Genomic DNA, 26,313 nt, shown 5'->3' with positions numbered 1-26,313 from the left:
GCTTTATGACACCTTGGCTCTTCCTGTTTTCAAAGAACCCTAGGTATCGGGCTGGCTTCAGGGGCGGGGGTACACAGCACCTCTGCCGGATGTAAGCCCTGGATTTCCCTCCCAGCCCTCCTCTGCTTTTTCTTCCAGTCCCTTTTTTCATCAGGATCCCCAAGATCTCTGCCACCGCCCCCACCATTCGCCCAGCCCAGCCACCCGGCGCCACCGCCGCCTCTTCAGCTTGCAAAGGCGGTGCTCGGCTGAACCCTCACTTACAATGACCTTCATTTTAGCCTCTGAATGTGGCCCGCAGAGGGCCAAGCCAGAGGCTAAACATACACAGAAGCTGGGTGGGGGAGAAGAAGGCGGCGGGATGGGGGTGGCTGGAGAGGAGAGCCTTGACCATTTTGATCGCTAAGGTCACTTTGGGGCTCTCTAGTGAGGAGGGGTGGAAGCTCACAGCTCACAGGCTCGGACCTCCTGGAGCCAGCCAGCCCCGCTGAGCTGGGGGAGTTGCTCTGGGAGTGCGGAGTTGGCCTTTCCCTTGTTTGGAGAGGGGAGTTAGCGTCTGGGGTTCCATGAGCCTGGGGAGGCCTGGGGTGCTTGGACCCAAGGCCCAAGCCAGAGGGTGCCTGGCTTCTGGCGCCTGCCAGCTCAACTGGGAGCTGCAGGGAAACTGACACTGGGCCCAGGGCACAGAGTTCGAATAGGCGCTGAAAATAAGCTTGGAGAAGCACAGAGGCTCCAGGGGGCTGTGCTCTTGAGTACTAGGACACAAAGAGAACCTCAAAGGCACATCAGCACATTAGCGAGATATGTCAGGTGTAAGGGCGCTGGATTTTTAGCAAGGTCCCCTTCCCTGGGATGGGGAAGAAGTCTTCTGAGGGTGATATTTTGTAGAGCAGAGAAAGCAGGCACACAACGTTCAGGGCCAGCGTCTGAGCTCCAATTTGATCAGGTCAGCATTTATTGGTAGGAAGCGGTAACATTTACAACTGGTCCTCTGGCAGGAACCGGGAGGGCCACCACCCGCGGTGCCCACAGGAGCTCAGCCCTCCCGGGGAGAGAGCAGCTAGTCCAATGCACAGAAAACAAATCCCCGACCCACCCAAGGCCCTGGGCTCCTTTCTAGGCCTCACTCTGAGGTCCTGCAGGCTCAGAGGCCTGGGGTGGCCCTTTCCAGGCCCCCTGAGGAAAAGGGGCTTTCGGAAGAGGGGGGGTGGGGACATCCAGGAGGACTTCGGAGCAAGCTAGCAGTGGAGATGTCTGAGTCGTCGCCGCTCTGCCTTCACTCGTGGACTTGCGCCTGGCTCTTGTATGGGCAGCGCTGGGGGACTAAACTACAGCACTTTTCAGAAACATGGGGAACATTTACAGGAGAGGGCTCCTCAAGCCTGCGTGCACTCACAAAATACAGCATTTCCCAAGAAACCAAGGGAGCAGGAAAGAGAGGGAGTGGGATAGGGTGTGAAACCCCAAAGCCACTTGATTTCTCCCATACATAAGCCAGCAAATACAGAGTCCCCCGAATACCTCACGGAGACCAACCACACAGTCACTTCTACCTAAAAAACAAAATAATAATAATAATAAAATAATAATAATAATAGAAGTCTGAGTCGCTGGAGAGTTTCTGGAAATCAAGCACCCACAAAGAAAAGACAAAACCGCTGCTTTTGGGGCGCTCCCGCCCGCACCATGCCGGGTCAGTCTCCCTTGGGACATTTCTCTTTGCTCATCTTTTTCATTTTCATCCTACGGTTCTGGAACCAGATTTTGACCTGTCTCTCTGTGAGGTTCAGAATCCTGGCCACCTCGTAGCGCCGGTCCCGGGTGAGGTACATGTTGAAGAGAAATTCCTTCTCCAGCTCTAGCGTCTGGTATTTCGTGTAGGGACAACGCTTTTTCCGGGTGGAGCGAGCGTGAATCCAGTTCGCTGCAGGGTTGTCTACAAAGAGGGGGTTTAGAAAAGGGGAGCGAGGGGCGGAGGGGCGGCAGGGAGAGACGACAGGATGGGGAAGAGAGGTCGTTAAATTAATTTCACCAAGGATGGACGCTTTTCACAACTTGGGGAGAATTATCATAAAAAGCCTAATGCCCGCGCTCTGTTTACCGTACAAACTGCGCACCCATGGTAGGTGGTTATGGGAAGCTTTTTTATGGATGCTTGTTGCTCGCTTAAGCTTGGGTAGGCGTCTAGACGTTTTTATAGGTTAGTAAAACTATCAGTTTTGCACATTCGAGCCTTACAGGTTTCAGCAATAAATCAGGGGGCAATTTCTTTTGCACTTACTTGGGTCAAGTTGCTGCTGCGGCGGCTGCGGATGCTGCTTCTCCTCCTCCTTCAGCGGGCAACCTGGGCTCGGGTGGTCGCTGCAAGCCGAAGGTTCCGACGAGCCTCCCGCCCCGGCGCCGGCTTCGGCCCCGGCCGCGATCCCCACCCCGGGCCCGCTTCCTCCAGCCGCCGCTGCCGCCTTGTCCCGCAGGAACGAGTTGCACGAGAACTCGGAGCCGCTGCTCCCCTGGGACTCACGGGCCGCGGAGCACTCAGTCCGTTTGGAGGAGGAGGACAAGGAAGTGGAGGAAGAGGTGGTGGAGGCAGCGGTGGCTGAGACCGCTCGGGTTTCAGGCTTAATCCCGTAGTGGCGCCCGTTGGCTGGGCCGCCGGGGCTGGGGCCGGGGCTGGGACCGGGGCCCGGGCCGCCGCCGCCGCCGCCGCCCGCGCCGCCCGGGAAGCTGGGCAGCGGCTCCATCCAGGAGCGCACGTAGCGGCCAGGCTCAGAGGCAGAGGCGGAGGCGGCCAGGGGCGGCGGGGGCACGTACGGGTGGTAGAGGCCGCTCATCGCTGCCGCCGCCGGGGGCTGGGCGGGCACCGCGGACCACGAGGCGGAGAACACGGCCGACTTGGGGGCAAAACTACACGAGGTGAACTCGGCGGCGGCGGCGGCCGGGCTTTCGGCCACACCTGCAGGCCGGCCCTGCGCGCCTGGCCCTGGCGGCCCGAAGCGCGCCGCGAACGCCTCGTCGCCCTCATGGCCTATGAGCGAGTCCACGTAGTAGTTGCTGAGGGTGCCACTGGAAGACATTTTGAGGCGCCGCGCGCTCCCACCCAAGGTTGCACTGCCCGCCGCCGAGCCGCTCCCCGCCAGCGTCCGAGCCGCCGACTAGTTCGCAGGCTGCAGCCTCCACCATTGGTCGCGCGGCCCACGTGATCATATTTACCAATACCAGGAGTAAATCAGTCCGCTAAACTGGGGGCTGCTGTGATTTAAAAAAAAAAATTATCATCAACATAAGCGCCGCAATTAGAGCCGGCGGGCCCAGGTCCATGTGCCAGCTCATCCTGGCCCGGCCGGTCCCACCTGGTGGCGGTCGAGACCGCACACGGGATCGCGGCCGGAGGAGGCGCTGGGGACTATTTGTTCGCCTCCTCTTGCTGCCCTCGGTCCTGCAATCGAGACCCAGGCTCTGACTCCCCAGCTCCCGGAGTTGAGCTGGGGACCTCGCGGGACCCGCGCAAGAGGAGCTGGGGGGCAAGCGAGGCCGAGTGTGGCCAGAGGCAGGCGGGCCTGCAGGGGCGGCCTCTGGCGCCAGAGGGGAGCTGCTCTCCCCTGCCTTCCTTCCAGCCCTAACCCACCCTCCCCACACGTACCCACACGCGCGCTCTCACAGCTTGTCGTGTTGTTTAAAACAGGTGGAAGACCTCTGTAATGATATTATGCCTTTCAATAAAAATTTTATGAGGTGTATTTGATTATAGATTAATGTGTCCCTAATAAAACGGACGGATGGAGCAGTTCGGAGGGCCCCCTCCCCCTACCACATTCGCACACGCCCGCGCGGCCACACACACCCTCGACGTGAGGCTGGGCACACGCCGCGGCCCGAGGGGCGAGCAGGGGCAGCGTAGCTTGCGGACCGACCAGGTGGCAGTGGCCGCAGAGGGGCTTCTCTGCCCTCGGAAAAGCTGGTGGGCGGGCGAGTCGGTAGAGCACGGACAGTGACAGCCAGGGCGCCTCGTCTTCTCTGGGGCTGCTGGAAGGGCCCTGGAAGAGAACACGCCACAGGGCATAACCCAATTGCTAGTGCAGGACAGTTCCCGCCCGCCACCCCAGCGCTGTCTCCATCAGGCCGCCGGAAACCGCGGCTCCCCGGCCAGGGCAGCTTCTCGAGATTCACACTTAGAGGTCTCCAAGCGGATTCTGGAGATGTCTAAAAAATCCGGCCGAATGGCCAGGTCCTTGGGCCACTCCCTTTTGAAAAAAAAATTTTTTTTCTCCAGAGGTAAGGCTGAGCAGCCTTGAATCTGAGGGAAATACCCATTGTCACTCCCAAATCCATGGTACAAAGCCTCGGAAGCTCGGCTGGGAGCCGACACAAAAGAGGCCAGGGCGCCGGTGGCGGAGAGCATATTCCTCACTCTACAAGTTGCCCAGCTCGCCTTTGGAGAGCTCCCAGCCCACAGCCAGCCCTGGAAAAAAAGGGGGTAAATGGCTACTTATGGCCTGATTAATTGCCTTTGCCAATGGTCTTCTGATTTTGTTTCAGAAGGGCTGCCTTTGCCTGTAGCACAGGTTTTCCTCCGACGCTAGACCCCCTATCAAAAACTAATGGTGCTCTTCATGCCTGGAGAAATGGCTACGTTAAAGATGCCCTCCCTCTCCTACCCAAACAGTGTAAGTCCAGGGCAAACCTATTCCAAGGTTTCCAATCTAACCCAGATTGGGAGCCCTCACTCCTACCTCTAGGAAATGACCTTCTAAATGGTTCTGTCTTGAAAGTCGGCAGTATTTTTGGTTTTCAGGAGAAAGTTTTAAATTTTGAATAAATACTAAGTATTCCAAAAACTGCCTAGATGAGGGCTTTCAGGCTTAATGCTCCTATGTGGATTGTTCTTAGGGGAAGAGAAAAGGGAAAAATGGCAAGATGTATTTTGTATAACTGTTTCAAGCTATTGGAAATCCTTTGAAACTGCAGGCAGGACCTGGGGCGAGGGATTCCCTGTCAGCTCTTCCCCTCAAGGCCTCTTCCTCTAAGTTCCCTGGCAGGAGTAGTAAGTCTGGGCTCTCTGGTGGAGATCTTGCAAAAGCCATTGAAAGCTGGTGGGAGTTTCCCTGAGCTGGAGCTGCAAATGGAACATAGGACTTCATAGGAAGTCATGTTCATTTGCCATTTTTTCAAATGCCTTTTCTGCATTTTCTTACATGTCAGGTACAACAACTTCAACCTGCGTTTTGTAATTACATAGAGGGAGGATTGAATGGGTAGAATGTTTTCATTCTCTTCCTTTAAAAATTGTTCATGTGATCCACTAAAAGGTAATGGCTGAGTGTAAAATCCTTCTACAGGAAACAGAGGCAAAGTGGAATGGGAAAACTCACCCATTCTCGGCTTCTCTGGGGTCTGGCTGTCTTGCGCTTGGGATGGGGGTGGGGATGGGGGAAAGGGGGGCAGACGTGGCTCAGCACAATGCTAAACTGCTGCTTGTCCTTGATCCTGTAATGGAGCCCGGCAGCTTCCAGGTGGGCAAGACTAGTTTCAACCTGGCCTCTGATGATTTCTTGACAGCCAAAAATCACCAAGATTCCACTGAAAGCATTAAGAATAACACGACTAAAACCAAAGAGGAGAAAATACACAAATGGGAAGCTTCAAGCTAAAAGCGGCTTGGGGCATATAGGCTTACTTACCAGGTTCAGGCTAGCGGGAAGCTTGAACCCATTGAGAGTACAATTGTTACTATCATTGTGGGTTGAGGGAAGAGAGATGAGACTCCCCTTTTCCCCAGTTATGAACTCTGTGCTCCCAGGCTAGCTTATCACTCCCCTGTTCCCACCACTGTCAAATATCAGCATGCCAGGCCTCTTCTGGCTTTTATCCTCCCTTATCTCTTCCCCTACTGTCTACCATACTCCACCCAAGCGCCCCAACAGGCAGTTTAACCAGAAGATAATCTCACCAAAGGCTCTCATTTCCACCACAACATATTTCCATTTCAGAAAGCAGAGTGAGCAAACTAGTTTCCAGAGTTTATTGCATTATACATGCGACCAGAACATGCAAAGAAAGGACAGGTTGCTGTTGTACTTCTACCAAACCACAGATGCACCACAAGGGAAAGGCTACAAGGCATAAGTCGTCAATATTCCATCTCACCAAAGACAATTGCTAAGCTCGTTTGTGAAAAGATACATTGTAATGTGCTTTTTAAATCCCCCTCCCCCCAAGCTTGTGGGTTTTCTTAATCATTTTTAAATATATATGTCATTTTGAAAGTACTAGATGTATTCAAAATGGCATGAGTTCATGGACTAACCACACACACAGACCTTTTGTGGTAGGAAAGACATGAAAAAGTTACATTGCTGGATAGATGGATGGATGAACGGATGCGCTACAGTTCCAATAAGTTAAGACCCAAATGAAAATGCGCAGTAATAGTTACCCTGCATTACGATGAAAAAATAATAAATTACACGTGCTAATTCTTTTAATATATATATATATATACTCATAGGGATTACAGATCACTTGCAGCACGAACAGAATGACCCCAAAGTCACATTCTAGCAGGAAAACAAAACAAAACAAAAAACAAAGAGCAATGAAGGTTTTGTTTCCGCCTTCCCAGTCCTCCAGCACTCGGCCCTGGAACGCGGTGCTCCCTCTCTGATCCTGGCCTGCGACCCGCCTCGGACCTAAGAAAACGTGAGGTTGGCGGTCAGTTCTCGGATCCGGTTCTCTCGGCTCATCTTCTTGAGTTTCATTCGGCGGTTTTGAAACCAAATCTTGACCTGCCTGTCGGTGAGGTTAACGCTCTTACTGATCTCTAGGCGGCGCTCGCGGGTGAGGTACATATTGAACAAGAACTCTTTTTCTAATTCCAGCGTTTGGTGCTTAGTGTAAGGGCACCTCTTCTTTCTGCCACTCTTTGCAGTGAGCCAATTGCTGGTTGGAGTATCAGACTTGATTTCCTCTAACAAAATTAAGGGGAGAAGAAGAAGAAAGAAATCAAGAATTTTTTTTTTCTCTCAGTCTGTTCAAATGTACCCTTGGCCATGACCCTGCTGGCAGCCAGGCCGCTTTGGAAAATGCTAGTATTAAACATTACTCACATGAGCTGGGCCCTGTAGGAATTTTAAATTGGTGCCAGATTACACTTAAATGACATGATGGGAGGACCCTGGGCGTCAAGGTTCTCTCTCTCAACTTTCTGACTTACATAAAACATTAGTACAACAGTAAACTTTTCCGGATCTCCCCCGCATGATTCTAAGTGGTCAGCTACTGACAGGACTGGAGAGGAATAAGACACAGCCTGGAATAAGCCCACCAACCCTACTGCTGACTCAGGTTCCCAAGTCTGTCCCTTCTTCCCCACCTCTCTTAGGCAGGCAGGCAGCCCCACAGCCAGGTTTATAGGTGCCCATTCTCTTTTGAAAGATAAATGAGGACCAGAGGACACCTTCTCCACCCTGCCTGGGTACTGTTGCATTCCCCAGAATCTCTTGAATTCTTCTGCCTTCCTGCCCCCACACAAAGCATTCCTCCAGAAATGTAGCCCCTTCAGTGGCCCACCTCTGGACACTGAGGAAGACGCTCAGGGGTAGGGTACCTTCTCAAAAAGCCAGATCCTTGGCTTTTTGCCCTAGCCCAGCCCTAAGGCTGGTCCTGAAGAGTGGGTAATTCAGGTTCCATTCTCTCCCCTCCGCCTTTGCCCTCTTTACCATAAGATTGCAAAGCCTGCGGCACTTTCCCTAGACAAAGCCAAGGTTACCTAGCTCTACAAAGGCAAGAAGCCTTGTTGCCCAACCCAAGCACCAACCAACCCGACCATCTCCACCATCTTTCCCCTCATTGCCCCCAAGCTCGCAGGATGCGGGGGTACATACGCTTGAACACGACACAGTGCCTTGTACCTCCTTAAAATGATCCCTGGGTACAAGGCAAAACTAGGACTGCAAATCTGAGCAGGAGAAGGGAGGCTCTGGGGTCATGTTTACCAGCCGCAGGTCTCCTTTGCACTCTTTTGTTGTGTTTCAGGTTTAGCTCAGGAAAAATAAACCCGGCAAGCCTTTCCTCTGCCTGGGCGCCATGAGCGTGGGGCCAGAACTGGCGGGGAGGGCCAGGTCGGTGAGAGAGAAACGGGGACAATCTGAGGGCTGAGATCGCCCCTCTAAAACCCAGGTGGAGCAGCACCTGCCAAGTCAGGCCACCGCCTGGGCTGTTTGGGCTGGGCGCTGAGCACCCTGGCGCTCCCTCTCTGCCGGGTTCCCGGGCTGCGCGCCGGGCTGGGGTGGCAACTCTGCTCATACCGACCTTTGCTTTCCTTCTCCTGTACTTCGGGACTGGACACGGAGACCTCAGCCAGGCAGCTCCTCTCTTCCGGAAGGACGCCTTTGGCCTCGGGGCTCTCCACCTGGGAGACTTTGGTGGGCTCTTGGCCGCTGGCCGGCTCGTTCATCTTCTTTTCCATCTGCAGCTGGGCAGCCGAAAGCTGCGGCTTGGCCGCGCCACGAGGGTTGAGCTGGAGCATGACAGTGGAGCTGCCTTCGGGGCTGTTATTGTACTCTTGGGTTTTCCCGGTGGCGTAGGTCTGACTCAGTCTAAAATATCCAGGGACGGGAACCTCGGGGTTCTCAACGGGACAGGACTCAGGGACCAGTCTCTGGTACGAAGGGACCTCGGCCGAAATGAGTTTGTTGCGCTTATCAGAATACATGCAGCAATTGGATTCTTCCTTAATGTTGGTGGTGAAGGAGCAAGTGGGGACTTGCTGTGTAACAGGTTGCTCTATTCGACAAGATCTGTTCGGGTCTGTCCAACTGTCTACTTGAGGTATATAAGGATGCACATTCATACCCATATTTTGGTGGTTCACTTCTCTTTTGGCCAGAGACGGAAGCAGTCCACAGGTTTGCATTCCATAGGTCCCCATGTCTGTGCTAGGTGGTGGCATGTACATGCTGGCGCTGCTCGAATAAAAACTGTCACTCCTGCAGGCACTGATCAAGGAATCTACTAAAAAAGTATTAGCAGCAGGAGAGCTGTTGGGAAAGGACATTTTGGGGAGGAATTTGAAGAAGAGAGATTGTGTCCTTTGTAGGCTGACATCTCTAGGAAAACATTCCCCGTGTAATTGTGGATGCCTCTGCCGACCACATGACAACCAAGCCAATGAGATTTGAAAATGGCCTTGAGCCGCAGCCTCCTCGCAGGTCACGTGCTCCAGAGCTCGGCCGACCGGCCGCCTAAGCACGGACAACAGCGACATCTACTATGCGCCCGCGATAGTGCGCGCTAGAGACAACCGCCCCAGCGCTCTCCGCTGTCTGCCAGCCCGCTTCCCTGGGCTAGCTCGGCCAGCACACCCACTCGCGTCCCCTACCTCAACCACTGCGCCCCGCCGGCGGAAGGAAAGGGTCGGCCGGAGGGACCTCTGGGTGGACACAGACGGACGGGAGGAAAGCCAGAGTGCCCCAGCGACAGAATACAGAAGCATTCCTCCGCCCCCCCACACACATTCAGGCAGAACGCGCCCAAGCGGGCCGGGTCCGGTACGGGTCGGGCGCAGGATGGTTAACTTAGTCCGGGGCAGCCAGGGAAGGTGAGTCGGATTCGGCAGGCCCTGAGACATCCTACCTCAAGGATCCGAAGGAAAGATCCCTTGCGCAAAGATGCGGACAAGGTGTCTGGGGAACAGAGGAGAAAAGGCCCGCGAGGGCCGAGAGGCTACGCAGCTGACCGGCCCGGAATCCCCGAAGATGGGCTAAGTCCCTGCGTTGTCCTGTCCTTCAGCCCTCCTGCCCTGGCTCCCTGACCCTCCGCGCCCGGGCTTCGTAACCCTTCGGTTCTCAATGGAACCACACCCAGGCCTCTGCCGGGCCGCGCCGCTGGGAGCCTTCAGCCAGTAGACACTCTTTCGCCAGCAGTACACTACCCGCGAAAGCGTCTTTTGGGATCCCGGCGGGTGAACTAAAACGAGGTTTCCCTCTCTTTCCCACATGCCCTGATAATAGAGAGGAGAGAGGAAGTAAGGAAGGAGGAAAGAAAAAAAAATAAATTTAAAAAGAAAAGGGGAAAACTGACCCTGAGGCTCCAGAAGTTTTAGAAAACTGGGCCAAGCAGGAGAGTGAGAACTGCAAAGATGTCATTTGGTTCTTCCACAAAGAAAAATATGTTTTCCTTTTATGGATTTTGTAAAAGCATTGGTTTTTGACAAGTGCAAGGTACAAAAGGTTGTGGAATTTATTAATACATATTAAGAAGAATCAGGGCGATCAATAAAATTCTCATCTACATTCTTGGGCTACTTGGTAATTTTCTTGCTTCTGAAGGTTTTTAAAGAGTTATACCCGCTGTTGCTACACACGGGAACATATTTTATTAACAAATCAATCGAGACTTTGTAAAGGATAAGATTAATAGTTAAGATTTAGCATAATGGTGTTTGCTTTATGAATTATTGAAAATTATACTATTGATTTTTCTCCTTCACTACCAACCAAGGAGGTCAATTTTTGTTTTAACACAAATTGTCAAATATGAAAAGGTATACTTTTGTCAGAAGTTGAATTTTATAGTTTTGGACAATTTCTAAAATTATTTGACAAAGTTTTGCCTGGGTAAGGGAGGGACAGAGGTGGAAGACTTTTAGTCCTCTATTTCCTATGGTGAGGGAAAATTCTATAAAGAGGATATGGTCTAGGACTGTGGTCCAGCTCATTAAAGAACCACCACCACCATGGAAACTCAGTTTTATGAGAAACTTCAACAACTTCCTCCCTCCTTCTCTGGTTGCAGTCGGGTGAGCAGCCCTGCGGAAACCCAGTCCTTGGGGCAGCAGCGGGGAGCTTTAACCTTGATTTCCAAAAACCTGCCCTGAGTGAGGGGCTGGCCAGGGCTTAGGAGCCATCCTTTGGCCTTCCAAATCCCCTTCCTGCCAGCCAAAAAAAGTAAAACGGCCCCAGAAACTATGACCGTGAACCAATTTTTAGTCCGTGAAGAGCAGCTCTGTTCTCTTCTCCCCATAATCACCCAGGCATGGTCTGGCCTTGGATTTCAGGCTCAGGGGCTGAACTTGTGGGCAAATGGGGTTTCCTCTTCAGTGAAACATTTTTCTTTGGGACCCAATGATGCTCATTTAAATGCCTAGGCATTCTGGGGAACCTAGTAGCCTGCCTGTTCTTTCACAAAAACCTTCCCCAACAAATCCTTTGTCCCCTTCCCAAAAAGGAATTTCCCTTGGCCTGGTGGAACAGGCATTGAACACTTTTCGGCCTTGGGACTACTTCTCCAGTCCTCCCTCAGTGCCCTCGCCCAAACAATAACCCCTTTTAAAAAACTCCATGGTGGCAATGAGACAGACCTTTTAAACCTTTACGCAGCTGTTCAAATACAACATCATTGTCAGGTTAAAAGCCTGGCGCCTCTAACTGCTCTGGCTTTGGCATCCCAGCATAGTCCAAGGTTTAAACATTACCTTTCCACAGAGGTGGCAGTTTTTAAGCATGGGGTTGGGGGTTGAGAAAGGCAGGGGGAAAAAAACCCCATACCTTTTTAATCTAGGTTTCCAAGGTCTTGTTTAAAACTAACAGCCACTGACCAATGCCCTGAAATTTGGTTTCTCACAGTGTGGACATCTTGTTCTGAAACACGGCTGGGCATTCGCAGGGCCGTACTAAGTGCCCGTTGTAATCGATTATGGCAGGCGCTTTAACACCAGCTTAGTGCTCCAGCAGTGTTGTTCCTTTGCCTCTCAGCCTGGAAAACTACCCGGAACTTATTTGCCCAATTTTTCCTATCCTAAGGAAGACAAGACTGCTTGATATAATCATGAATTTTATACTCATCAAAAGCCCTTTCATAATCTTTATACATGAAGAAAAATCCAGGCTAAAAACAAGTAATTCCTTGTGGCAGGTAGGTTTGCAGCAAGCCAGGAAACGCTTGTTGTATCTTCTGAATTTGGGGGCCTTTCCATTTTAGTGCTCAGTGGCTTTGAACTCCAACTCTCCTTCATGTTGGATCAGGTTTTAAATAGGTCTTATTAATTCACGGGGACGAAAGTGTGTATATCAGATATAAATTCAAATTTGTTCTCACAAAATCCTATTTTGTCTCTTTCAAATATCTGCCTTCAAACCTGCTCCTTGAAGCCAGAGACTGAAAATGTTTTGAGATATTTTATCATAAAAAACGAGCAAGATAATACAAAAGAATAATCTGGGCCTGAGAGGATGGAAAGTGTGCCTAAGACCCTAAGGATGAGAAGAAACAAATGGAATGAAAAGGCGATGGCTCTAAAGGCCAGCCTTTATTTCGCTTATGAGTATTTAATGTAGCTGCTGTTTTCGATCATCTTTAGATCAGTTGGAGCAGTTACCATTAATAATAAAACAATATTGCACCATAAAGGAGATGAATACCATATTTGTAGCAAGACACTCTTCTCCTTGGTACAGTTCTTTCCAGAGAAAAATTAAAAGAGTCCTTTTAGCAAGAAATTAGCTTTTATAATCAAAAAGTGGCTAGCATTTACACTCTTGTTTCTGGGAAGAAGAGCTGAGGCCCTGGGCCTGAGTGGACCTGGGGCCTGCCAGGGTCACTCTGAATTAGGACCCTGAGCCACCTCTGGGCTGTGACACCCTTTGGGGCAGAGTAAAGGGGGACAAATTAAAGCTACCTCTCCAGGGCACTCCTCTGGGTTGCTCTGTGTACCACTAGAACAAGGGGAAATCGAGGAGGAAAATGAGGAGGCTACCAGCAATGCGATAAGGAATCTATAGAGACATGCAAAAGCGCGATCTGCAGAGACTACGGAAATCCTCTGTACAGACACAAAAGACTGCTACTTGGAGCATTTTCCCTCCACTTCAGAGCCCGAGACTCGGGCTCTGCAGGATCTAAGGCTACCCTCCGCAAGCCCCACAGACTCAGAACAGTGTGTCTGGAGGCATGTCTTCAGCCTCTAGAGGTCATGATCTGATCCCCTATCCTTTGCCTGGCACATATTGGGCGCTACCCAGAGTAAAGGAACTGCAGACCGCTAAGCAGCTGTGGTTCACAGGCGGCTGCCAGCCAAGGCCAAGGGGCCTGGGACAGCCAGGTGCGCCACCGCTGGGACCGCCGAAGGACGAACATAACGACTTTTGGGCAGGGGAGTTCTCACCCTAAGTAGAGTGAGGCTCCGGTTCAGCCACAGGAAAGGTCACTTCACTGTAGCTAAGCTGGACCCGCAGCCAGACAAGCGGAGCTGAGGATACCCGCGGGGAACACCCACGCCTCTCGCTGGCGCCTAGCTGAGGGCTCCTGGCGCCCCAGCCTCTGCTCAAAAACAGATGCTAGGTCCTCCTGGAAGTTGGCGGGCGAGGGGCCGAAGGGGTGAGGGGGCGAGCAGGCGAGCAAGCCCTAGAGACTTTGGACCAGGGTTTGGAGGGCGGGTGACAGCAGAGCCAAAGAGACCGGCTCTAATTCTGAGGTCTGCCGGCTCTTCACAATGAACTTCGGGGATGGGGGAGGGGGAAGGGGGCCATCCTCCCTCAGAGCAGCCCACGTCCTGGAGCCCTATCACCTCTCTGGAGCCCTCCCATTTGAACCGCGAACCGGGACACAGGCCCTCTCCGGTTTCAGGAGCTCTGCTGAGGCAGGGAGGGCATACAACGAATAAACTGCTTCCGAAAGACGATGCCAAAATCAAACTCCGCACCCGAAAACCACCGGCAGCTTGGAAGGGTGGCCAGGGTTCTGTCAAACTCAAAGACCATTCGCTTCAGATACACTCCCCATTCCACAACGCCTTGCAACGTTTCCGGGAGATCCTGCCGCCTCCGGTGGCCGCATCAGCCCAGCCTGGCCCTGGTGCCCCAACTCGCAGTCCTCCCTGCCCTCGACTCCCTGGCTCCACAGAGCCCCGAAATCCAGAAGCAGCCCGGGGGCTCTCTAACTTAGAAAGATTCCTCTCAGTCCTGAATACATCTCATTTTTTTCTAAGACCACACTCTGCTAAGTTTCTGGCGCCCTGATCTGTTTTAAACAAAAGCCTTTTAATCATCTCAAGCGGTCTAAGAGCTAGCTCAAAACGGATGCGGTTTTTGCGGGGAAGGGGCGGAGGTCCTACCCTCGACTACGCTTTCCACTCTCAAATCAACAACAAAATTACTTTTCTCTATTTTAATTAACGCACAGTGGCCATGGCATATTTCATAATGCATATATTTGTCTTTTAAAACTCTCTTCTTAACACCATCATGTTATACCAAGGTATTCTTTGCAACAGCTTTATCTTTAAGGAGACAACAATTAGGTAATCTCCTATTTCACGAATCTGGTTGCTCCCTTTTCTCTGTCTCTGTATAACTTCTCACACCTCGTGGCTGCTTAGAACACACAACAGCAACACCTTAGCTGCCGCCTGTTTCTAGCAGGCGGAGTCGCCTGTTAGAATCCAGTATTGGGAAGATAAAGGTACCGCTGCCTCTCGGTCAAACTCGGCTTCTGGAACGTGAGCGCGCCCTCGTGTGGATCTCCAGGCCCCTGCAAACGGGAAATGGCATCTCTCGGGTTCGGCTTACGTACTGTGGTAGGCACACAAGCTTTCAACATTTAGACTCAAAAAATATATAGATGGAAAAAGAAAGGAATAAGCCAGTTTCAAACTCCTGAATGATCATACTATTAGGGCACTGACATTTTTACCAGTGTCCAGAATTCCAAACAAAGGAATCCCCTTCTTAACGAATTTTTCGATTGTAGGCTTTGTTTCTATTGTATCTTTCACCAAAGGTTGAGGGATGCTTTTTAAAACAATATAAGTATATTTTCATTTGTTTCATATCATAGAAAGTGCAATAATTTATTTGACAGGGTGGCAAATTGCTTTCAAATATAATGAAGGTGTAAGTCTACACAGAACTTCCTCTTCCGAATGCCTGCTTTTAAAACCGTGGTTCTTCATTAGAGCAAAGGGGACCACTAGCCCCCCACCAAATCCTCAGCATTTCCTAGCTGTAGCAAAAGCATGCTAGTAGGCATTTTAATTTAACCAGTATTTAAAAAGAGAAATCAATTGCTATTGCATTACACAAATATTTGCAGGGAAATTAAGGTTATTGATCCTGAAATTAGGAATTTTCTTAGATTTATGGTGAGCTCCAGATATGACTCTGTGTGGTCGTAAATGTGTGTGTGAGTTTGGATGTGTGAGCATGTATGTATGAAAGTGGGTGGCAGTTGAAAATCACAGAACCTTAAGGCGCCTAATTATTCAGAAAGGTTAAAGGTGATGACCTTGACATTTTGGAAGTTCAAAGGCATACACTTATGCACTTATTTTTTTCCTTCTCAAAAGAAACCTTAGCAATTAAAAAATGCATTTCAAAATGCATAACTCTTGGAAAGATGCATGAGGTGCTGTGCATTTATGAATTTATATTTTGACTTTGGGCTTATGAGATGTTAAGAGTCATAAGATTCATGTAACTCTTCAGAGAAAGAGAAGCTTTTCTCACTTCTCCAGTTTATTGCACATTGCGGAAATCTCTTTTGGGCCCACCAGAAGGTGTATAATATAACCCAATTAAGCTGTTTAGAACTTTGGCTTTTATGGTGTTGTCTAGACAGTTCAAGGTTTTGTAAACAGCCTGGCCTGGTCCTGCAACATAAAGTGCAGTGCAGCCCTCACCACATTCTTTAACTTGAAGCGATTAATGCGGTGGCAGCAGGTCTGCAGCCCCTAGCCCTACTCCAATCTGTGTGTGTGTGTGTGTGGGGGGGGGTTTATATTCCCTACTTCAAACCCACTAAGATCCCCAGTAAGGACCCCATACTTTCTTCATTCACTAATATCTTTCTTTTAGCAAACTTTTCATTTCCAATGGAGGGTTCTATTTTGGTTTCCTCTTTTTAGGGGACCTTGTCTCCTTATTAAGAGATAACTAGGTTTACTAAACAGTTTTTTAAAAAAATATTTTTTGTTTTCTCAGAAATTTCAAGTGTGCTAGTGTAGGAGTGGATGTAGTGGTTTGCTTCTTATGTTCCTGTTGCCCCAACATCCTTGCCTGGTGAAGGTATCAACAGGATGGTTGGGTCCTATCAATTCATTGCTAATGTAATTTTTAAAGCCAGTGTAACCTACAGGGATTAGGAGGGAACAATTTCTACTTTAGTGAGATTAAAAGTATTTCCCTTGCTTTTCAGTTCATGGAAGAGAGGGTTCTGATCACTAAAATACCCTAATCAGGCACTAAACTTCAAAGAGGAGAATTAATACAGTGTATTGAAGTTGTAACCTCCATTTTACTAGAAACCATTTATTCACACAAAAAAGACAGTACTCATGCCTTGAAATGACAGACCAAAGGTACATTTCCCAGAATTTAAATGATCTGCATTCACGGAAGGGGAAAGAAGGGGTTTCTTAAACTCAGAACAAAACACCAGCGCCTTCTAGCCCCAGGCCTAGCTCCCTGCAAATCCCGCCGAGTCCCCACGAGGACTCTGAGAGGGGGAGGGGGAACAACAGCACATTGGCGGTAAAATTGTAAAGGGAAGTTTGCATTTACCATTTTCCCCTTATTAGGATCCTCTTGGCCAAGTCCCCGGCCTCGTCCGCAGGCTGCAGTGGTCGCTGGGAGGTCCCGAGTTGACCGTGGGAAGGAATGGTGAAGTTCCACAGAGAAGAGGCGTCATTAAACCCAAGGACATTGGACCTGCGGAGGGCAGGCTGGTGATGGGAGGAGGGTGGGTGAGTGGGGTTCGGGGGAAGGGGTGCTTCCTGGATCTCTCAAAATAAGGGGTTTCCAGTGAAATACTGCAGACGATCTCTGTTCAATTTCTTTTCTTTCATCCTGCGATTCTGGAACCAGATTTTGACTTGCCGGTCAGTGAGGTTGAGCATCCGAGAGAGTTGTAGTCTTTTTTCTTTGTTTATGTACACGTTAAAGAAAAACTCGCGTTCCAGTTCGCGGATCTGGTACTTGGTATAGGGACAGCGCTTCTTCCGGGACCTCTGGGGGGCCACTGCAAGTCAAAGAGACCAAGGGGTGAGAGAGGCTGCTGCCTGCCAGCCCCCACCCGCCCTCGCGGTCACTAAGCTAGGGCCAGGCCCTGGCCTGGTTGGGGACGTTCCCTGCCCACCGCTGAATGTCTCTGCCTGCGTCGTGGGGGATGACATATGGGCGGGCACAGGAAAGAGTGCGGGCGTGGACGCGTGTTCACACCCGGACACACACACCCCACACACAAAACCACCCTGACACGGAGGTGTGTAAGTAGAGGGTGAGGCAGGCTCTGAACTGGAACCTAAGGGGAGACAGACATGAGCGTGCCCGCCGGGGCATCTGCTCAACTCCAGGCGCGCGTCAGCCAGCGGCTTGGATAAAGTCCAGTGCAAGGATCAAACTCCCCCACAGCCCCCCCCATCCCCGCCTCTCTCCCTTAAAAGCCGGAGGCTCCGGTGTCTGCACTCACAAACTGACTCAAAGTCTCCCTCCCTCCCTCCAAGGTCTCTAGCAACCCCCCCTTCCCCAAAACTGAAGAAGGACTCTCTGCAGCGATTAATGTCTTCTTCGAAGTCTACCTTAAGCCCACCTAAATTGGTTTCCTACCATAAACACGCTTTACAACGGCCCAGGAAATCTTATAGGATGTATAAACCCCTTCGAATGCTTATAAAGTAGCACATAAAACGGCGAGAGCAGAGGGAGGCACCCGCCTCCCCCTGCACTCGCAGCCCCCGGGACCAGCCGTTCGCCCGGTGTCCGGTGCCTACCTGAGCCGCCGCTCTTCTCGGCCCCCGCCTCTCCCGGGGGGCCCTGGACGTCGCCACCACCTCCTTCTGCCGTTCCCTTAGGATCAGAGCCAGGGGTCGCCTTGGCACAGGGACTGCCCCCGCCGCCACCTGCCCCGATCTTGGGGTCGCCCTTGTCGGCAGCGCCTTCAGGCTGCGGTGGGGCGGGTGGTGGCGGGGGCTGAGGCCCGGCAAACGGTGGCCCCGGCGCCGCCTCGTAGAACTGGTCGAATCCCTGCGGCAGGATGCCATTGCGGCCCACAGCGCTGTAGAAGTTGGAGGCGGCGCCCGCGGGGCCGTGCGGCGGCCCGGGCGCAGCGCACATCGGCTCAGGAGCTTTGAAGAGCACGTCCGGCCGGCGGCCCGCGGGAGGAAGCAGCTCGCGCTGCATGACCGCCTCCTCCGCCGCTGCGGCGGCTGCCGCGGCGGCTGCCGCGGCCGCGTAGTAGGGAGCGTAGCCCCCAGCGCCGCCGCCGCCCGCTCCGGGGCCACCCCCGCCACCGCCGCCCCCCGCGCCACTGCCACCGCCGCCGCTGCGGTATGGCCACTTGGCGCGCTCCAGGCCGTAGTCGCGGAAGGCCACTTCGCGCACAGGCTGGACGTGAGGCGCCAGGTTGGAAGAGTATGGGAAAGTCATCTGGCAGGACGATGGTTGGGAAAGGAACGAAGGCTTGCTAGCGAAGTCAGATGGGGCCACATAGTAGGCGCAGCCGGGCAGGTACATGCTGGCTGCGCTCGGGCCGCACTCGTCAAAGTCGTTCATGGCTCCACGGCGTGCGCGCCGGCGAGCCCCAGGCCGCTCCCCGCGCAGCCAACCTGAGCCATCGATTGCACAAGAGGCTCGGGCCAGGATCAACTAAGCAAAAATCCCCACTGGGCGCTGACGTGCAATTCATCTTGATTGATTCTGGTGGTAATTATGTCACGTGACGCCATGAAGAGAAATGTCCTTATATCTATATCAGCGCTCGCCAACACGCCCCGGGACAGCTCCGGGCGCCGAGACGTGCGCGCGCGCGCACACGCTGGGGGCAGATCTACCCGCCTCTCTTTCAGCTCTCCCCCGGGCGCCCCCTGACCTGGCAGCGCCACAGGCCGGTCACCTGCGCGCCTCCGGCGGCTGCCACCACTGGGCGCATCTGCCACAGCCCGACCGGGCCGCCCGCCCGCGCCTGCCCGCCAGCGCGGCTTTAAGTACGCGGACCAAGGCCGGCAGGGAGGAGGAAGGAGGGGGAGGAGGAGGAAGGGGGAAGGGAGACAAGCGGCGAGCGGAGGGGGGAGCCCCTAGCGCGGGGCTCCCTAGAAGCCAGGGACTAGGTGTGAGCGTGTGAGGTTCCCAACCCCACCCCCTTACTGCAAGCGCTCCCTCCCCCGCGACGCCGCCACCCTCCGCCGCTCACCCGCCAGGAGCTTGTTGCTTCTTGTTGGTGGGGTGTAATTGCGCCACTCTCCAGAACACAGGAAGCCCTGATTTACATATTTCTCTGCCCTGCGCATTCACCGCTGAGTAACTTGGCTCTCTCTGGTTCTGACTCCGGGTGCACGAGTGCTGGCCCCCCAAATCCCACTCCAAACATCTTGGTGCTCATCCCGGCCAGGGCCTCAAGGCCTGGGTGCCCACCGGGCCTTCTCTCCTCTTCTGTGGTTTCCTTCTCTATTCCTGTCTCTTTCTCCTTTCTTCTTTCTTCAATCATTTCCCCTGCTCCCCATCTCCTCTCCTTTCTTCCGTCACTCTCCCCTTTCATTTTCTCTTCCCTTCTTCCTTCCTCTAATTTTTCTCATCTCTTTTCCTCTTTCTCTATCCTCGAATCCTCCCTCATTCCTTCCCCTAAGCTGTGAGTCACTGTCTCTTTCTCTCTCTCCCTGTTGCCTCTCTGCCTTCTCTCAGTACTAAAGCGAGAAGGGAGCTCATATAGAGGAGACGCCCGTGGTCCTGGCTTCCCTAGAAGCTGGGGGGGGGGGGTCTGGTTAACAAAAGGATCTGGAGTCCTACCCTCACAGTGCCTGGCCTTCTGCTCACCGTGCACGGGAGACAAACTGCCCTGGCGCCTCCACCTTCTCGCCCCCTGTGCTTTCAGGCTTGGCGAGGGATCTGTCCGCCTTACAGCCAGACCCGTCACTAAATCGGAGCCCCACCAAGGCCTGCGCATCTACTCTTCATTTCCCCAAGGCTCCTCTTCGGGCCCTTGGGTCGATTATTATGGCCTCCCTTTAGATAAGTTGACTCTCCCAGGGCTCTCAGCGGCGTCTACCTTTCCACTGGAGCCCCTCTGTGCCAGCTGGCACTGAGGCAGACTCTTCTGGGCACCCCACCCACTGGCCTCCGGGCCTCGCTCTCCTCCCACGCCTGCGGTACTCTCTCCTAGCCCACGGGCCAGGCCTGGGCTTCCACCTCGGAGAGTAGTCACTTTCTAAAGGTAAACCACTCTCTCCCCAAACCCAGATCCCAGAACCAGAACCGAGGGCAGCTTCCCCAAGATTCCACTGCCCAGGCAATCCCAGCTCTGAGGCCTGGGCCTCAGTTCTATGCCCAGGGTAGTCGGCGCTAGCTATAAGGCTGGTTCCCTCCCCGGAACCGGCTGCTGCAGTGCCGGTGCTGTGCGCTCTGCCCACCGGGAGGACAGAGAAAAGGCGGGTGGTCTGAGCTAATATCTATGTTCTGGTTGATGTCCCCCCCCTTCCTCTTTTTCTTCTCCCTCCCTTTCTCTCTTCCTCCCTCCTTCCTCCACCCCTTCCCAAGTCTGCTTCCCTCCCCCAACACTGCTCAAACAGGTCTGAGCCTACTGGAGGGCACAGAGCTCCCCCCCCCAACTGCCCATCTTGTGTGCCCTCTTCCCGCAGCTTGTACCCCTGCCCAGATTCCAGCTGGCCCCCTTCTCAGCTCAGACCCCCGGCACACTTATCTGCCTCCCCATCTCCATCCTAGGCCCAAACCTCTCCCTCTCTGGCTTGTGGTTGACGCCCCTGGATCTCTCTTAAAATGGCTCCCCGGACACTTCACGTTGCCCCTTCAGTCGCTCAGGACCCAAGGTAGCCACAGGGGCTCCAAGCCAGGTATTTGTGCGTTCTGAGGATGTTCAAAATTCTCGCGGCTCTGGGTCGGGCGCACTCAACCCGCTGCCCCCAAAGTGGATCCTGCTGACCGAAGAAGAGGGAAATGGGGAGGACGAACCATTCAAGTTCAACGACATGGCGACGGCGGCTCCGGGCCCGAGCAGCGCTTTGGCGGGGGAGGGTGAGCCATCTGCAACCGCGCGCGGGTGCACAGAGGAAGGGGGCGGCGGGCCCATCTCGGCTAGTTAGCACGGACCCTTACCCTCCCCCACAACCCAGGGCTTTCGTTCCAGTCCCAGCCCCAACACGCTTCGCTGTTTTGCCCCAGTTCCTTCCTTAGTCCTCCCCCCATTTCCCCACGGAAAACCACAGCCTCCAGATCCGCGCGTACCGCTAGAGAACCTACCGTGAAGACCACGGCTCTGTGGCCTTGTCCTTGTCTGCGCGGCCCCACCCGAAACGCAGGGAGCAGAGCATCAGGCCTTCAGGGCGCAGCCAGCAGTTCGGCGAGCAATAGCTTTCCGCGCAGCGCCCAGACGCTATGCGGTAATTTCGAGCCACCCAAGATAAGACACTAACTTGACCTTAACTTTGTCAGGGCGCTCCTGGTATCTGGAGAACGTGAACAGACACTGTCTGGCAGCTCTCGTAAAAGCTGACTGGAGAAGGGATTCTGAGTCATTTCATTTATTGCCACTACAGTTCTGCAAGAAAGCTTTTCTTCCCTGCCAAACTTTAATTATTTATGCTCTTTTAGGAAACGAAAGAAAAGAAACATGGGGAAAACACCCAGAGCCAATCCTTCCCTGCAGAGCCTTCGAAATGGACTCCTTACTTCAGGGACTGGAGAGCAAAAATGTGGGGAGATCACCTTTGTCCAAGGACAGTTGGACAGGCGCGGTGCTCTCCCCCCTACCACTGAGGGGGGTGAATGCAGCAGGGAGAGGCGGGTGAAGGGGCACCCTCCTACCCCCCCCCATGCAGACATGAATATTTACAGCAATTCCGGATCTCTCCTTCATCCGCCGGCATCCCGGAAGCCTCCCCAGCCCACCTCCCTTGGGAAAGAACCCCCAGGCCTTAAAAGCGTCCCCCAGTCGCCCTCTGAGGCCCATGAGTTGCAACTGATTGAATGCCAGACGAAGCTGTTTTTCTCGTTTTAAAATCTTTTTCCTAGTCAAGAGGCCTTCGTGGACTGCGGCATTTCGTAGCAGGCATTTGTCTTTCTGCAAGGGAATTAAAACCCTCAGACTTCAGCATCATTTTTCTCAAGCATTTGTTTCTTACAAATTTCCTTGTGATTCCAAATTTTTGCCAGAAGGAGATACCACCGTCTTTATATTTGTCTGCACCAAAAAAAGGGGATCGATTTGGAAAACATGATAAACTGATAGACAAGATCTTATGCTTAAAATAATTTAATTTTTATTGGAGAATGGACTCCGTGAATATCCCCTCCCCCACACTTCCCAAGCTAAAGGGAAAGAAGATGATGATTTAATGGCATATTTTGGAAAGAAACAAGCTCTGTGTTGTCTTAGGGCCTGGATCTAAGTCTGATTTCCTGGCCCTATCTTCATCCCTCCACACCCGAGGTCTCAGTGCAGCTTCTGCCTTTGTTTGGTTGTTTTTGAGGAGGCAAACCTCTGAATGCAGACTCAGAGTGAGAGATCCGACCCTGAGTACCACCACCTCCATATGCCCAGCCAGGTGGGGAAACATTTCTAGCCACAGGGCCTCAGCAGGCTCTTTCTTTCCCAGTGTGTGTGTGTATGTGTATACATATATTTTTTTCATAAAAGCAATTAAAATTTATTTTGCATATAAATCAAATTGACTTCTGAAAGGGAAATAAAAATGTTGAATACTTGGTCATAGAGATGAAGTGATTTTGCTAATTCTCCTCCTAACTAAAATATAGTTTCCACCTCCATCAGATAAGAACTGGGGTTTGCAGTAAGATTGAGTACAAAGCAGGCCCCTAAATTTCCTGGACTGAGCTAGAGGCTCCAAAGGTCGAAGGTCTATGGTGTCTTGAGGCCACTTTCCCTAAGGGAGCCTCCTGGGCTCCTGGTGGAGTTATCAGTGTTGGGGATTCTCACAGGGCATAGCCTATTACAGAAAAGACTAACCAAAACTTGGGGGAGATTTTTGTTTTGAAATCTGAAGAACCTCAAATCTTGTCAGATCCCCTAACAACAAGCTTTAAAGTTTGAGAATTTAGGCAAAGTACAGCCCCAGCCTGCAACCAGCTGAGCATTCCCTTAGTGTGTGAGACACTCTCAAATCTGCCTATGCCCTCCACCCCCTACTTTGGAAGTTTCATACATATTTTGTTCATAGGCTTTTACACAGCATTTCCTGACTGTATTGGAAGCCATTTTCTCATCTAATGAACAGTCAACACCTGCAGTAAAACTGTAAACAGAAAAGAAACACGAATTTGCTGGCTTGAAAAACATGAGGAGGGAATCTGAAGCATTTTGAAAAATCAACATCACTCCCTTGACAGGTTGGCAGGGACCTGGGTATTTATTTCCACTTAAAACATTTCTATGTATTGTGTCTGATATATACAACTATTGTTTTTGACAAAATGAAAATAAAACATGCATGATAACTATTAGATAGCAAAGAAAATGAAATTAATCTAAACATCAACTGAGGTCATTTGGATTAAGGCTGAAGACCCTCTATGAGATGTCTGTCCACTCCAGATCTAGGCCCTGGTCTTTCACTGAAATCACTGGACTTTGGGAAAGATCCTGAGCTTAGGCTGACCTGCATTTTTTTTGCTAGGAGTTGGCAGGACTAGTAGAAGAAGCTGTGTGTGTGAATGTGTCTGTGTGTGTAGGCTTGGATTCATTGAGGTTAAGGCTGAATACCCCAGCACATCTAAAATCACTCCATCTGGTATTCAGGAACCCCAGCCTCCACAAGCAAGCCTGGCAGGGTTCAAGGCTTGGAATGTTCCACTAGGGCAAGCCAGACATGCCTTGGAAAAGGGACACTGGATGGGCCTCTGATGGAGTTGACTGGGGGTAGAAAGAATCAGAGAGAAACTTCTGGCCCTCTCTGCTCTATCAGGAGCAGGTGACCAGGGGCTGACATTTAGAAAGGTCTCCTTCCATACTCAATGACTCTTAAAGAGGAGTTTAGTTGTGGCCATTAAACTTACTGAAGAAAGACATGTCAACACAATTACCCACCTCAACTGAAAAGCCATATTTACAGTCAGAGTGTAGACCTCTCCTCCCCTTACTCCCTAACCCCCCCCATTTCTTTTCCTCCATCCTGTGCAACTGAGTCTCAAAGCAAGACCAGAGCTCCGCTCACCAGAGCCCAGCTCTGGGGGTCCAGTTACAGGGTGAATCTGGCCTAGGCATGTGTGCAGAAATGGGAGAAGTAAGGACATTTTGCCAGTCCTGTCGGGAGATTGCAGTTTGTTGGAGCCCAGCCTGCCTCATCCCACCACTTGTAAAAAAGTCTCCAGCCAATTCTACCCAGCTAGAGAGGCCAGCTCAGCTTGCATTCCATGGTGTCTCCAAGTTTGCCCAGCCACCGAGTCCCTCCCCACTCCTCCCCTTTTCTCTGGAAGTCTGAAGGTCTAGGGCGGCTTTTGTCCTTTCCTAACAGCCAGGGCAGACAGGGGTGGGGGGGGGTGGGGTGGGGAACAGTGCCCTTTCCTTCTTCCAGAGTGGAGATACTGACTTTACCACAAAGGACTTCGGCTGCAAAGAGATCCAATTGTAGCCACAGTTCTTTTCACTCTGTCTGGATTCCTTCCTATATTCACTTCCACTCAGAACTCCAGCTAGGTGCTTGCTAAATGCAGAAAGGGCTGGAGAGAGGAAAAATGGGGGAAATAACCACGTGGAGACAAAAATCCAAGTACAAGGGAGCCTTAAGTCAACTGTGGATGCAAATTCCCCTGACAAGAGCAAGGACAGGTGACCCCATGCTCCCACGTAGACGCCTTAGGGCCAGGATAGCATTGCAACTCGCCAGCGAATGCCCCCCTCACAGAGTCTTAGAGGGAAAAGCACCTGAGGCTCAACTGGCCTGATCTCCAACTCTCCTGCTGGCTTCTGGGACCAGTGAAGAAGGAGCCAAAGGAAAAGCCCCAGGCCCAGATCCTCCTGCCCACACCAGGCCTCTGTCCAAAAGGGCAGGCCGGGTCGGCCTGGGCCAGAGAGCGGCTAGTAGAGCGCCAGCGCCTGTTCCCGAAGCACCACGCGCTTCTTCTTCATACGCCGGTTCTGGAACCATATTTTAACCTGCTGGTCGCTGAGATTCAGCCTGTTGGACAATTCCTTGCGCTTTTGCCGGTTAATGAATTCGTTGAGGAGGAATTCGTTCTCCAATTCTGCAATCTGCTGCTTCGTATAGGGTTTCCGTTTCTTGCGGGCCCTCCCCGGGGCGGCCCCCCACGGCAGGCCTGCAACACAGCGCCAATCTACGTCAGCCTGGCTCGTTCTCTGTCGGTTGCCCATCCCAGGCCGTTCACCTCCCTCTATACTCTCCCGTGCATCCCACCTCCCATCCCGGCCCAAACCGGCCCGGAGAGCCTGGGCACCGTTTACCGTCGGGCAGTGAAGGTCGCAGGCAAGAGGCAACGCCCGCCGCCTGCACTGTCATGTTCAAGTTGAGCGGGCCTTTGGTGTCGTCCTTGAAGCCGGCGGCGCAGGGGGCCCCCTGGAGCAGGGTCGCGGAGCCTGGCACCGCACGGCCCACACCCATGTAGTCGTACTTGGCTGCTTTGAGAGCAGCCGCTGAAGGGGCCAGGGTAGAATCAGGGGAGAAAGGCGGCCGCGTACGGCCACGCTCCTCCGGCCCCGCGGCCACTTCAGGAGTATAGAACTTGGCCTGCTCTTCAGGTCCTTCCTTGACTGCTGGCGGCTGCAGGCCGAGAGGCCCGGAGCTGGCCAGGTAAGGCTGCGAGAAGCCACTAAAGGCGGTGGCGCCCGCAGGCTGCGCAGGGGCGCACGAGGCGGGAGTGGCGGCCCATGGCAGCGCGCCGCGTGGGTATGAGATGGGAGGAAGCGCAGCCAGCTGGCCGCCATTCGGCCGGAGATTGGAGAAGTAGAAAGAGTCAGGCGACTGCAGATTCAGAAGCGAGCCCACATAGCCCGCTCTGTAGAGACTGCGCTCACACATCTCCAACAAAGGGCTTCGGCTGAGCTTGCAACAGTATTTAGTTACAACCGGGAATAAGAGGACAGGCTCAGACGATTGGACGAAACTTTGCCTGCAGGTTCTTCAAAGCCGGTCATTTCAGCGCCGCCTACATCCCCCAACCCGTTCCCCCCTCCTTCAGGATATTATGATAACACCCGCAATGTTCGATAGCTAAAGACGAGGTTGTGGCAGAGCCAAGTCACGTTGAGCAAAGGCTATCAGCCTCTACAAGTTTTTGGGCGCAGCTTCAGGAGTTGGGGGAATCAGACAGAGGGTTCCTTTGTCCAAGTGTCCCTTGGGACCCT

At 52.6% G+C, this 26,313-nt stretch overlaps 4 protein-coding genes across 7 annotated transcripts; all 4 read right to left on the bottom strand.

The window, feature by feature from the left end:
• Positions 1–1,174: 1,174 nt before the first annotated feature.
• On the bottom strand, positions 1,175–4,585 carry HOXD9 (homeobox D9). The gene is made up of 2 exons (XM_053598064.1): positions 2,282–4,585; positions 1,175–1,936 (listed from the first exon to the last, which is right to left on the bottom strand). Exons 1-2 carry the CDS (start codon positions 3,072–3,074, stop codon positions 1,695–1,697), a joined length of 1,035 nt encoding a protein of 344 aa, XP_053454039.1. The 5' UTR covers positions 3,075–4,585; the 3' UTR covers positions 1,175–1,694.
• On the bottom strand, positions 3,968–18,922 carry HOXD11 (homeobox D11). 4 transcript variants are annotated; one of them, XR_008381304.1, is made up of 3 exons: positions 17,759–18,539; positions 16,551–17,007; positions 3,968–4,034 (listed from the first exon to the last, which is right to left on the bottom strand). XR_008381304.1 is itself a non-coding variant. In XM_053598065.1 (2 exons), the coding sequence occupies exons 1-2, from the start codon at positions 18,537–18,539 to the stop codon at positions 16,772–16,774; spliced, it is 1,017 nt and encodes a 338-aa protein (XP_053454040.1). In that variant the 5' UTR covers positions 18,540–18,922; the 3' UTR covers positions 16,276–16,771. The 4 variants fall into 4 exon arrangements, 1 of the variants encoding a protein (XP_053454040.1); XR_008381306.1 differs by lacking the exon at positions 3,968–4,034 and adding an exon at positions 6,884–6,964; XR_008381305.1 differs by lacking the exon at positions 3,968–4,034 and adding an exon at positions 14,233–14,523.
• Positions 6,003–10,956, bottom strand: HOXD10 (homeobox D10). Its single transcript, XM_053598063.1, has 2 exons — positions 8,308–10,956; positions 6,003–6,964 (listed from the first exon to the last, which is right to left on the bottom strand). Exons 1-2 carry the CDS (start codon positions 9,260–9,262, stop codon positions 6,687–6,689), a joined length of 1,233 nt encoding a protein of 410 aa, XP_053454038.1. The 5' UTR covers positions 9,263–10,956; the 3' UTR covers positions 6,003–6,686.
• Positions 18,923–25,029: 6,107 nt separating the features above from the next.
• Positions 25,030–25,987, bottom strand: HOXD12 (homeobox D12). The gene is made up of 2 exons (XM_053598136.1): positions 25,414–25,987; positions 25,030–25,268 (listed from the first exon to the last, which is right to left on the bottom strand). The coding sequence occupies exons 1-2, from the start codon at positions 25,985–25,987 to the stop codon at positions 25,030–25,032; spliced, it is 813 nt and encodes a 270-aa protein (XP_053454111.1).
• Positions 25,988–26,313: the final 326 nt, after the last annotated feature.

This window comes from Nycticebus coucang, chromosome 7 (assembly GCF_027406575.1).
Source record: "Nycticebus coucang isolate mNycCou1 chromosome 7, mNycCou1.pri, whole genome shotgun sequence".
NCBI classification, from domain to species: Eukaryota; Metazoa; Chordata; class Mammalia; order Primates; family Lorisidae; genus Nycticebus; species Nycticebus coucang.
Note: the sequence above shows the minus strand (reverse complement) of the source record. Positions and strands in the feature narration are given on the sequence as shown.

Coding starts and splice junctions, on each gene's coding strand:
- HOXD10 (XM_053598063.1), bottom strand. CDS start 9,262: ATGTCGCTGTTGTCCGTGCTTAGGCGGCCGGTCGGCCGAGCTCTGGAG. Junction 6,965..8,307: donor ACAGGAGAAGGAAAGCAAAG/GTCGGTATGAGC, acceptor TAATTTTGTTAG/AGGAAATCAAGTCTGATACT.
- HOXD11 (XM_053598065.1), bottom strand. CDS start 18,539: ATGAACGACTTTGACGAGTGCGGCCCGAGCGCAGCCAGCATGTACCTG. Junction 17,008..17,758: donor CGAGAAGAGCGGCGGCTCAG/GTAGGCACCGGA, acceptor TTTGACTTGCAG/TGGCCCCCCAGAGGTCCCGG.
- HOXD9 (XM_053598064.1), bottom strand. CDS start 3,074: ATGTCTTCCAGTGGCACCCTCAGCAACTACTACGTGGACTCGCTCATA. Junction 1,937..2,281: donor GCAGCAGCAACTTGACCCAA/GTAAGTGCAAAA, acceptor CCCTCTTTGTAG/ACAACCCTGCAGCGAACTGG.
- HOXD12 (XM_053598136.1), bottom strand. CDS start 25,987: ATGTGTGAGCGCAGTCTCTACAGAGCGGGCTATGTGGGCTCGCTTCTG. Junction 25,269..25,413: donor GCGACCTTCACTGCCCGACG/GTAAACGGTGCC, acceptor GCTGTGTTGCAG/GCCTGCCGTGGGGGGCCGCC.